General features: G+C 41.6%; 1 protein-coding gene across 1 annotated transcript in view; it reads left to right on the plus strand.

Annotated features, from left to right (window-relative positions):
- cntnap2a (contactin associated protein 2a) overlaps positions 1-12315 on the plus strand; it is a 211770-nt gene that overhangs the window by 105729 nt on the left and 93726 nt on the right. The window contains exons 4-7 of the mRNA XM_057013033.1: positions 2996-3143; positions 9008-9060; positions 9188-9338; positions 9449-9633. Coding sequence (XP_056869013.1) covers positions 2996-3143; positions 9008-9060; positions 9188-9338; positions 9449-9633 — 537 coding nt within the window. The remainder of the gene's footprint in view (positions 1-2995; positions 3144-9007; positions 9061-9187; positions 9339-9448; positions 9634-12315) is intronic.

Here is a 12315-nt window from a genome sequence, read left to right on the forward strand (position 1 = left end):
GGTCTTCGAGGGTGCATGGGAGTTTGCCCAACCAGTCCACATGTGTTTTGTGGACTTGGAGAAGGTATTCGACCATGTCCCTCGGGGGTCCTGTGGGGGGTCCTCCGAGAGTATGGGTTGTCGGGCCCGGTGATACAGGCCGTCCGCTCCCTGTACGATCAGTGTCAGGGTTTGGTCCGCATTGCTGGCAGTAAGTCGAACTCGTTTCCGGTGAGGGTTGGTCTCCACCAGGGCTGCCCTTTGTCACCAATTCTGTTCATAATTTTTATGGACAGAATTTCTAGGTGCAGTCATGGTGTTGAGGGGGTCCGGTTTGGTGACCTCAGGATCAGGTCTCTGCTTTTTGCAGATGATGTGGTCCTGCCCTAAGTGGAGGAGTTCAAGTACCTCGGGGTCTTGTTCACGAGTGAGAGAAGAATGGAGCAGGAGATCGACAGGCGGTCCGTAGTGGTGAAGAGAGAGCTGAGCCGAAAGGCGAAGCTCTCGATTTACCGGTCGATCTTCGTTCCTACCCTCACCTATGGTCATGAGCTTTGGGTTATGACCAAAAGAACAAGATCACGGGTACAAGCGGCCGAAATGAGCTTCCTCCGTAGGGTGGCTGGGCTCTCCCTTAGAGATAGGGTGAGAAGCTCTGCCATCCGGGAGGAGTTCGGAGTAGAGCCACTGCTCCTCCACGTTGAGAGGAGCCAGATGAGGTGGCTTGGGCATCTAGTTAGGATGCCCCCTGGACGCCTCCCTGGTGAGGTGTTCAGGGCATGTCCCTCCGGGACCCCCGGGAAGACCCAGGACACGTTGGAGAGACTATGTCTCTCGACTGGTCTGGGAACACCTGGGGATCCCTCTGGATGAGCTGGAAGAAGTAGCTGGGGAGAGGGAAGTCTGCACTTCTCTTCTTAGGCTGCTGCCCTCGCGACCCGACCCCAGATAAGGGGATGGATGGATGGATGGATGGATGGATGGATGGATGGATGGATGGATGGATGGATGGATGGATGGATGGATGGATGGATGGATGGATGGATGGATGGATGGATGGATGGATGGATGGATGGATGGATGGATGGATGGATGGATGGATGGATGGATTATTCACACCAATCAAGCAAGAAGTGTAGTCTGATTTAGAGGCGCATGTAAATGCCCTTATTGTGTTTATGATTGCTATTAAAAGCATAAACGGTAAATCAAATATAGGTATGCTTTTTTTCTTTATAAAGCAAGTTTCCTGAACTGTCCAGATGTAAATGCAACCTAAAATCTACTTTATGGGATGTACATCTGATCCTGTGATTGGCCTAATCAGCCGGTATCAGATTGTGGCATCTCCCACAAAAACACACCCATGAATATATTTCCTATTTGGACATTTCTTCTTTTTCATAAAACATTTTGTAAAAATAAGATGCTGCCATTCAGGAAAAAAATATTCAGAAATGACTTAATAGTTGATGACTAATCACAATTAGATTAGAGTTTTATGGCCTCTGATGGCTCTGTGGATACATGAGTGGAAAGCAGAGCTCTTGCAAACAGCAGGTTCTTCGCACCTGCTGAGAGAAGAAGCTGGAGCTGAAGCGTATTAATGGGCTCCTTGAGGAGTCATTTACATCAGATACTTATTCCTCTGCACCCAGTTAACCCATTTCAGGATGGATAAAAAAGACATTTAAGGAAGTACTGAGTTGATAAGAACACATCAAAACCATGCCCACTGCTCCAGCAGCTCTGTGGACACTGGGAACTCTTGACCACTCCCCTTCCTTTGCAGATAGCAGATCTTCAGGGTTCCGAACTTCACAGAAGGGTCAACTCAAAGCGCACAGAATGTGTAGAGTCCCCCCCATCCCCCAATGCTTATCCACAGCACTGCCCATTTCTGGCCTTATCTAAAACAGCACATGGCTGTCCCAGTGTCCTGCTCTCATCTGGTTATTTGCAAGGTTGTTAATGACATTTCTCCCCAATGCTCAGTACCACTTTTTTCTTTTTGTTGTGCATGTACAGGGACGGTCATAGTGGCTGTGTGTTCAGCATGTGTGCTTACAGAGATGAAAGGAAGGAGAGATGTGAAAGTAGTTTAGGGATTGTAGTGCAGAGTGGATTAGGGGATGGTCGGAGGCTGTCTGCCTGGTGAAGTGAAGGAAGGGGTGCTGAGGAGGGGAGTCAAGAAGGATGGAGAAAGAAGGCAGATTTAAAAAACGTGATAAAAAAATAAATTTTCATTCTGTAACAAATCAGCAATAAGTGGCTAATAATCAGTGTTTTAATATGATTTCATATGGCAGCTTCGTAAATTACACAACATGCAATATTTGTTGTGGGGAGTTTTTCCTTGCCACTGTTGCTTGTTTTGGGTTAGGCCCTGGGATTCTGTAAAGCGCCTAGAAACAGTTTTGATTGTAAAAGACGCTATATAAATAAAGACTGATTGATTGATTTGTTGTCAATATGTTTGAGAGTTTGGATATTTCTTATAAGCCTGCGAGAGCACTCATATTTCATTTTTGGATTATTTGCATGTGATCTATGACTTCTGAGAGGATTTTATAGTCACTTTCATAGCAACACACCACTCCTGTTGTTTCCATGCCATTTCTGAACATCTGGGTTTTTATTGTCCTCTTCTTTTCCCCTCTTAGCTTTCTCCTCAGGCCCTTTCTCACATTGATGCCTGCATATTTGCTTTCTTTCGGTATCAAATGGCACTAATATGACAGGCTGCTGTTCAACCTGTGGGAACATCAGCTTAGATATGTCACATTGCAAGCTATGTGTATTGAACATGTTCTCTCTAAATTGCCTGCAGTCATATTGTTTTCTTCTCTGCTCTATATGATGTCGACCCCTAATTATCATGCATGTTATGCGAAAATCTTCTGGGCAATCATAACTAGAATAAATGTTCTTGCTTCAGATCCCGAAGCATCTTGTTCCACTGCACGTCTCTGTCACTTACGTACATTGTCTCATCCGTGCGCGTGCACGTTCACAGGCCTTCTCCGGGAACTCCAACTCTGAGAGTGTCGTGCGCCATGAGCTGCAGCAAGGGATCGTGGTCCGTTTCCTGAGGTTCGTCCCACTGGAGTGGAGTGAGGAAGGTCGCATCGGTCTGCGTATTGAAGTCTACGGATGCTCCTACTGTGAGTGGAGACACACGTACACGTGCATTTTCATTCATATGCAACTGTACCCGAACAAATGCAAATAAATAATTACATTCTAAAATATTTTATATTATTTTATTCTTCTTCCAAAATACTCATAGATGTTGCCTATATACACAATGTCGTTATTTTCCCATTTATAAAATACTGACTGACGCCTGCTACACAATTACACATGCACAGTCCAACACGTCTCACTTTCCAAGTGAACTGACTCGTGCAGCCTCTCCGCTCTCATCCTATTAAAAGCAGCCAAATTGATTTTGATAACAATTTTCAATTAAGGTTGCGCAAATTACTGTTTGAGGGGACGCATGTACATCATTCAGCACCAGCATTAGTGTGCGTGAGCGTGCGTACGTGCAACGATCTGCGTTGCCTTCAAGTCATGTCTCCACTGTTGCCCCCTGTTATTTTTCCTTCCATGCTTTAAGTAAAGAACCTCATTAGAGATAAGGAAGACATGATGTGCTACAAACAGGAACACATGCACGTTTTCACTCAGCAGTTTGTTTCAGGGAAAACAATTGTGTTGTTCTTAATTTTGAAGGCTTTTCTGCTAAACTGGTGTTTAACATGAATCTGACTTAGTATTAGACATTTTTTATTATTTTCTTTTAGATTATGCCGTCTTTGAGCCGGACAAAACCAACTTTTATGGCTGGAGCATCACAGTCATGACTTATTAAAGTCCAGCTCAGTCTCAGTTTCAATTTTATTGTATCTCATGTCCATGCTGATGGTTTCATTACAACATAAAAGAAATTGTTACTCTATTATAGATTTCAATCTAAAAATTGCAATAACTCAGCTGTATTAATTAAAACATTGAATTTGTTACAAATAATTATCAGTTAAAGAATTTCAACTGTTGAACTTGTGACAGTAAAACTTTACAATTATAATTCAAAATGCGTTGTTTCACATATCACATTAAATTAGGTTAAGTCTATAAAATATGTATTTTTTCTGTAGTATTTAGAGTGAGAATCGTGTCTAAATATATGTGGGTGACAAATAAGTTGAAGTTCAAAATGTTTTGTCTTTATTCTTTAGGTTTGTGCGTTGAAAATGTCTCTTGCAACTTTTTTGACAGGGTGCTGAAAGAGTTTTATTGAGGAAAAGATAACATTTTCAGTTACAGTTAAATGATGAAAATTCAGACAGAATGGATAAAAATTCTCATTTTTCTGGACAGTCAAATTTCCAGCTTGCCAGCCTGTATTAGAGGAACGGTAAATCAGACAAAGAGATGCTGTCCCAAAGGTGGAATTAGACTAAAGTTTCAGACTTCTTCCAGGCCCAACAACACAGTTTGTATTAGAGCTGCGTATGAAACTGCTGGAAAGGCCTGAGCCAGACGTGCTCTCTAGTGATCATTATTATGATTAACTATCATGTTTCTAAGAACGTTGGTCAACCACAGTTGCCGGAATTAAATGGCAGAAGAAGAAAAGTATTAATTACACCAGCTGGACACTCGACAACTCTAATGGGGCATACCAAACCAAAAGGAGATATGTTTCTCTTCATCAATGCAATTTCCTATTATGTTTTTTATATTGGAACGTTGACAATGACCAATTAAATGTCCTGGTTTTAGCTTGACTTTTATTCTGTATACGTACTGGACTAAACGCATCAGTAGAGAACACACAAGTACATTTTTTCAAGTGAAAGTTACCAGAGTCAGTGTCCTGCGCTGTCCTTCATGCAAGATCGGAAAATATAATGAGTCCTCTAAGCTAAAGCCCACTCAGTCCAGATATTAAAGATAACACACACACACTCACACACACACACTGACTCTGTCTTACTGGATGTGTTATCTGTCAGACTTGTCTCTCAGCTGTGTTTTAAAGCCTACACAGTTGTCTCGTGATTAAACTGTCACCAGCGCTTTCATCAGCGTTCAGTCAAAAAAATAAGAGTTGGTACATTTGTCTTTTTACAAGCTTTCCCAGTACACAACAGTCCATTTCTCTTAACATCAATTTCCTCCAAATTGTTCTTACTTCTGCATCCAATATGAAATAGTTCCAGTTTGGCAGCAGTAAATCGCAACAGGCAAGGAAAGAAAGCACATAAGAGGGGTTGGAGGAGAATGAGGCATATAAATATAGACCCAGCATAATCAGTAAATGTCTTGGTTCTGGGTGTTGACAATGTATGAAAATTATATGCAATTATGATTCATATAAAGAGGAAATGTGATATATTTGTATCTGTATGTATCTGCCAGAGCTGGGGGCTAAAAATGTGTCCTGATCCACAATGCTGTGGGATTTACATGCTCATTTCCATTTTCATTAACACAGAATCAAGAGGAAATCAATAATTTCATTGATGGGACAGGAAGTAGATGAGCGCTCATGAATCCCACTGGAGTTGAACATTTCTTTGCACATGTAAATTTTAAAAGTCCACATCACATGTGACAATGACCTACTTTGGTCAACAATGCTATTTTTATCATGTTATAACCCAAGTCAAAGCAGTTTGTAAACCCCGTTATGGCTAACATAGTAATAGGAGTCCACCCTTCATTTGTGCCACCAGGCCAGCTGGAGACATACTCCTTTCAGGCTATCCTAGGTCTTCCCCAGAGCCTCCTAACCACTTCATCTAACTCCTCATGTGAAGGAGCAACAGGTCTACTCTGAGCCCTTCTTGAATGCCTGAGCTCCTCATCCCTAATGGAGAAGCCAGAATCCTGCAGAGGAAACTTGTTTATGTTGTTTTTAGCATTTGTTCTTTTGGATTACTACCAAAAGCTCATGTAGGAACGTAGATGGACTGGTCTTTCAACTCAGCTGCATTTTTTACCACAATGAACCAATGCAAAATTCACATCTATCCTTATTGTTTTGGGTTTTTTTGTTCTACAAGAAAACCCCTTTGGTCCACTGAAGAGATCTGTAAATTCATGCTCTTGTCAGAGGTGGAAGCTGTTCCCAACGGCACAAGACAAGGCATGAAGATGTGACTGGAGAAAATGAAATAAAAGTAGAGAAGAAATGAGGAGGCAAGAAAGGGAGATTAAAAGCTGGTGTGGGACCAAGTCTAGAAAAAGGGAAATTGGTGAAAGAGATGCAAAGTGACGCTGTGCCTGGAAGCATGCCGGGCTGGAACAGAGGAAATCTGTAAACTTGTCCATTCCGTCGCTGCGAGTGTTCTTGTGATTGGCATCATTATACGTCTATATATAAAAGTGAATGTGAGACAGTGTGACTGTACATGAGTGTGTCCTTATATGAATGCCTTTACACCTGCTTCTCCCATGTATCCTCCCACAGAATAAACTCTTCCACCAATCAAACACACACACACAATCACACAGACTGAGTAATAGCTTGGAGTAATAATTCAGCAGGGCATCATTTGTCATGTGTACACTCATCACCATTTTACAACTTACTCTTCATGTTGTAGAACTGGAAGGTAAAGGAAAACACTCCTCTAAATCTGGATCTACATCATGGGACATTGGACATTAGTGTTTTTGTGGATTGTCGGCATACAGTTGTGATTCATATCTGTACCAACAGAAGATATAGCTCAATGTTCCTATTTTTAGCCGTTAAGGTGGCTTCTGCTGCCATAGCCCATCTGTTTCAAGGCAAATGAGCTTTAAGTGATGTCACATTATAGTTTGCCAGTAGGCTTCAGTTTAAATTAATGCCTCATATATTTTCTGCTAGTGTGCACGTGTTTTTCACAGCATCCTCAGCTCCAGACCCTGGGTCTCAGTGAAAACACATTGCATACAAATACCAACGTGCTTGTGGTTATGATCCCTTTCTTAATGTGCCAGAAATTAAGTTTAATGACACGTCATCTAGGTTTTGTACTTTCGCGGCAAGTGTTTAACCGTGACAAAGTCGGGGCCAATGGGCTCCTTTAATGGACTGGAGCCACAATCTTCACCTCTTTTCTGATCCCCTTAGAATGTTAAACATTTTCCATCCATCTCTTTGTCAGCTGAGACCTATTTACAGCATAACAACTTCACACAATCAATGCTTTCCTTTCCCTGTTGCAGGTGTGCCTCTGTAATGATGCAACCATAAAACCTTAAATTGGCTTAAAGCTTAAATATATATAGAGACAGAGACAGAGGCAGAGGCAGAGAGAGAGACATAGAGCGGGACTATGAAAGTAAACTAAAAGTAATAATGTGAAGCCTGCAAAGCTAGGTCAGGTAGACAACTAAAATTCTGTGATTCCTGATGAGCTGATCCATCACACGACCCTCTCTTCTGATTTGGGAGATGTTTATTCCCCTCCCTTTTACCTGGTCATCCCGATCACTCCATCCTGCTTAATGTATGCCACTCTGCCTGTTGTTGCTCTGTGCTTCAGAGCTCAATCCCACCACCTCCCCAGCATCCTCCTGTGGGCTCTGTTTCTTCAATGAGGGTCTGATATTCCCTGTGATGTCCAGCAGACTATCATCAATGAATTAATATACTATTGAGGCAGAGCCTGCTGCCAACCATGCATCTGTTGCTACATTGAAGCTCTGCTAATTTTGCGAATAAATCTTTGCAATAAAGTATTTCACTTAATCTAGAATTGCCTGACTGAAATGAAGCTTCTTCCAACTTTCAATTCTATTTACCACCACTGACCCACACATATTGCTGATGCAGCAAATCATTCCCTTATTTGGTTTCTTTTGTGTTTGTGTTTGTGCTAACTATGTGCTAAAATAGGTGCATATTAGCACAATTCCATGTAATTCGAACATAAGTACATGAAGGGCAACTGTAAATATTCTCAAATGTGGCTCAGTAGTGTGCATCCCCCATATGCCAGTATGCGCTCACTACAACATTTAAACGTGCTCCAGGGGACATGACTGATGGTCTCCTGGGTCCTCTTGATTAGGGCATCAGTCAGCTCCTCAGCAGCCTGTGGCACAACGTAGCGACAGTGGCTGCATCGATACATGATGTCCCAGAGGTTCTTGATTGGATTCAGGTTGGGCGAACAAGCAGGCCCGGTCATCAATGGCTTCCTCATTGGCTTCCTCATGCAGGAAGTGCTGACACAGTTGTCATGCACCAGAAGGAACTCGGGGGGGGCACTGCAGCAGCATATGGTCTATGATCCTCTGAGAGTGGGTCCGAGGACCAGCCTGCTCAGACCATCACTGACCCCAAACATGTCCTTCTTGAGGATACGTCCTGGTATCTCCTCCGAGCTTTTGGCACTGCGCTTTGCTCCAACACACCCGCAATGAAAGGAATAAGTCCAAATACTAAAAAAGCTAATATACTATGTCTATAATTTAATTCTATTTGAACAAAAAGTCCAAAGTTATAAAACGTCCATTTCAGGGTCCAGCGTTTTGGATTTTTCCTCTCTCATCGGACGTCAAACATGACCCAGATTTGCTTTTTAAAGTGAGCAACAACCTTACGATGTCATTTGAAAGAATGAAATTATTTCAAAACCAATAACAAATCTTAATGAAACTTTTATGCACAAACCTTTGATGTCATGCCATGAGATTACATTTCCACATGCCATTTGCCGTTTCTTGGCTCATCGATTCATTATTGTCACATATTAGAACCCCTGACTACTCCATTTAGCCTCATATTTGCTTTGTATTTGTATTATGGATAGTCATTTGAAATCCTTATATGATTCTTTTTTTACGCTTTTTTTTATTGCTCTTTCGATCCAGTGAGCAAAAGTAGTTTCCTGCGAACATAATTGCCATTTTTAATCACTAATCCATTTTAATCTAACCCCGCTTTGCCTCTTACTGCTAATGTCTTCCTGTCTTCTCTTTTCTCTCCTCTCTGTCTGTATCTGTCTACATTCTTTAGGGGCGGGTGTGATAAACTTTGACGGACAGGGTGTAATCTCGTATCGTTTTAAGGTATTGCATTTTCCTAACTTGATATTTTGACTAAACCCACTCCTTCATACACCTTCAAACAGATAATAAGCCAACCAGACTGTTGTGAAAACCTGCAGAGCTTACGGCTGCGCTCTCATTTATGCAGGTGAAAAAGATGAAAATCATTAAGGATGTGATCGCACTGAGGTTCAAGACCTCAGAGAGCGATGGCGTGATTCTCCACGGAGAAGGCCAGCAGGGAGACTACATCACCCTGGAGCTGCGCAAGGCAAAGCTGCTCCTGCAGATAAATCTGGGTAGGCCACACAAGCATGAATTGATTTTGTGAACAGTGAAAAGCTAACTGAGTAGACAATGTTTGTGTTTTATGGTATAGCTTCTTATCTAAAGCCACTCATCATTGCAGGCAGTAACCAGTATGGCTCCATCCTGGGTCACACCTCCGTCACTACTGGCAGCCTCCTGGATGACAGTCACTGGCACGCTGTGGTGATTGAACGCTACCGACGAAATGTCAACTTCACACTGGACAGGCACACACAGCATTTCAGGACAAATGGAGACTTTGACCACCTGGACTTGGACTATGAGGTGAGTTTTGAAGCAAAGACTGTTGATCATATCTGCTTCCAAATCAACCTGCTTGTGCCAGGGTGAGGTTGTTTATTCTGAAACTATTTGTACATTGGCCATGAAATTGCATTATTATTATTATTATTATTATTATTATATTATTATTATTATTATTATTATTATTATTATTATTATTATTATTATTATTATTATGACTTGCCACATCTGTTTTCTGGTTAACTGGCCGAGAGAGATGGCCAAAATCATCAACATATATACATCCACTATCACCCTGCATGTTTTATCCACTAGTTCATTTCTACAAGCATTTTTTCCATTGTATCTGTTTTAATATCTACAGGCTACCGTAATTTCCGGACTATAAGCCGCTACTTTTTTCCTACACTTTAAACACTGTGGCTTATTCTACGGTGCGGCTTATTTATGGGTTTTTTTCGTGGCGCACTATCACAACTATTGTTAATCAGTCATTTTTACTAACCCTCATCAACATGGAAAATACTAAAAGAAAAGCATATGATACGACTTTTAAGTTAAAAGCGATCACTCTGGCGGTTGAAGAAGGAAATCGAGCTGCCGCACGTAATCTTGGCATACATTATGGTAATCAATGGCAAGAAGGTGGAGACGCCCGATCCAAAGCAAAAAAACGACAAAAGCTTTTAGATGTAAACATCGCAGGTGGCCTGAGCTTGAAAACGTTCTGGAAGACTGGGTCAACACACAGAGAGCAGGCAGCCGCGGTGTTTCCGCTGTACAAATCAGACTGAAGGCAAAAGCAATCGCCACCGCAATGAAAATAGAAGATTTTAGAGGTGGGCCATTGGGGAGTTTTAGATTGTTCATTGTGTGAGTAAAAAAGCATAAACAACGTAATTTGTGTGTAGCTGATACAAACGTATATTTCAAGGTAGCTGCATTACAGACACCGTTAGAAAAAAAAGCATTTACCGGTAGAATATATTTGTTTATGTTGCTAAGCGGATTAAATTAAAAGAAAAGTTAAAAAATCTTGACGTGATAAAATTTGGATTTAAGGTCTCTGTATAAACATACAAGTGAAAAGAGTGGCTGTTGTTTCTTACCTGTCTGTTTGTCACTCGTCAGTGACTCGTCTCTTACGGTAATAAAAACATATACCGGTACTGAATGTTTTCGATATTATTTTTCATATTACTACGTGGGATACCTGTGGCTTAAAATCCGGTGCGGCTTGTATAAGCACAAAATGTATTTTATTTCTAAAATGAGATTATACGGCTTTTAATCAGGTGCGCTCTCTACTCCGGAAATTACGGTAATTAGAGTTACTACCTAGTCTAAAGAGCACGTATTTGAGTTAAAGAATAGTTCACTCTATGTTATGGGCAAAAGATTATTTCATAGATGCAATATTTATGGATGCAAGTTCAGAACTTCAAAGGAAAAACCTTCACGATACAATCTTCCCCTCCAGGGGTAACTGATACTCAGTCGGCCGGTGTTGGTCGATGCTCGGTGAGGAGTGAACAGTAGAAGCAGAGAGGAAAAAGGAGCAGTGCAGAAGTGTGTGGGCTTTCTTTCATTAATGTTTGAGGTGTTTGTTTGCATTTTGGAACCTGAACTTGGAAAAATGATTGAGAACACTGCTTCAGGGCTCTTGGGCCTGCGAAGGTGTATCTGGTAACATGAGCGTGTCTCCGCTAAAAACCTGAACAATCTCAAACTGCAAAGTCTCTCTGTCATCACATTACACCATGAGAGTCAAACGCTGCCTCGTCATTGCATATGCTTTAATCAGTTAAAACATTTAAGCAGAAGCTCCACACTTTTAGTGGCCTCTTTGTGCACAGTTGGTGGATACCATGCAGGAAAGAGCAGCTGCCATAATTACTGTCGGTTAGTATTGGAATGCAGAGAGGTCAGCGCCAAATGCTTAAAGCAGAAAATTGATTTTAGAATGCATAACAGGTATAAAATCCACTTGTGTTTAGTGCAGCCGTTTGCATGTCTGTGTAAGTGAGCATATGTGTAAATCATTTGCATGTGTATCGATATGTTTATCTGTCAGCATGACCTTTAGCAAGCACTGCTGTTATGGCTGCTCTGTTCCACAGTTAAGTGGGATACTGACAAAGAACCAATAAAAGGAAAGCTATTGCTGATCTTTAGGGAAATCTGCACAGGATGAGGATGGGTGCAGCACAGGAGCATAAGTTCAGGAGCAATGGTCATTGGGAGCAGGTTCTTTTCATGTTTCTCTATAATATTGAAATTTTGACAGTTTTGGTATTTTCTCAAATAAAAATGAAAAAGACAGTGGAATAAATCAGAAGTTGAGCAAGTTAAAAATTGAGGAAAGAGAGCGGTAATAATGAGGCCTCCAGCCGCTCCGGGCAGCGGAACAAGCGAAATGAATGGCCTTGTGAGCAAGGGGTCCAAAAGCAAACCACTCACAAAGAAATTGGAGCTTTCTAAGGACACTTTTAAAAGTTTCGGTGATTAGGCATTTAGCGCTGATTGGTAAGTTAACAGAACGCATTAGGATTTTCTTCACAAAGTGAGAAACCAACTGGACAGAGGTGAACATTCCTGGCAGTAACCAATCACGGGCAGTTTCACATTAATTTGATTCTCATTGTGTTGGACACTTTGACCTGAGTTTAATGGATGTCCTGCTCAGCCTCCTGAGTCCCGGCA

The sequence above is a fragment of the Takifugu flavidus genome, chromosome 17, assembly GCF_003711565.1.
Source record: "Takifugu flavidus isolate HTHZ2018 chromosome 17, ASM371156v2, whole genome shotgun sequence".
Taxonomy (NCBI): Eukaryota; Metazoa; Chordata; class Actinopteri; order Tetraodontiformes; family Tetraodontidae; genus Takifugu; species Takifugu flavidus.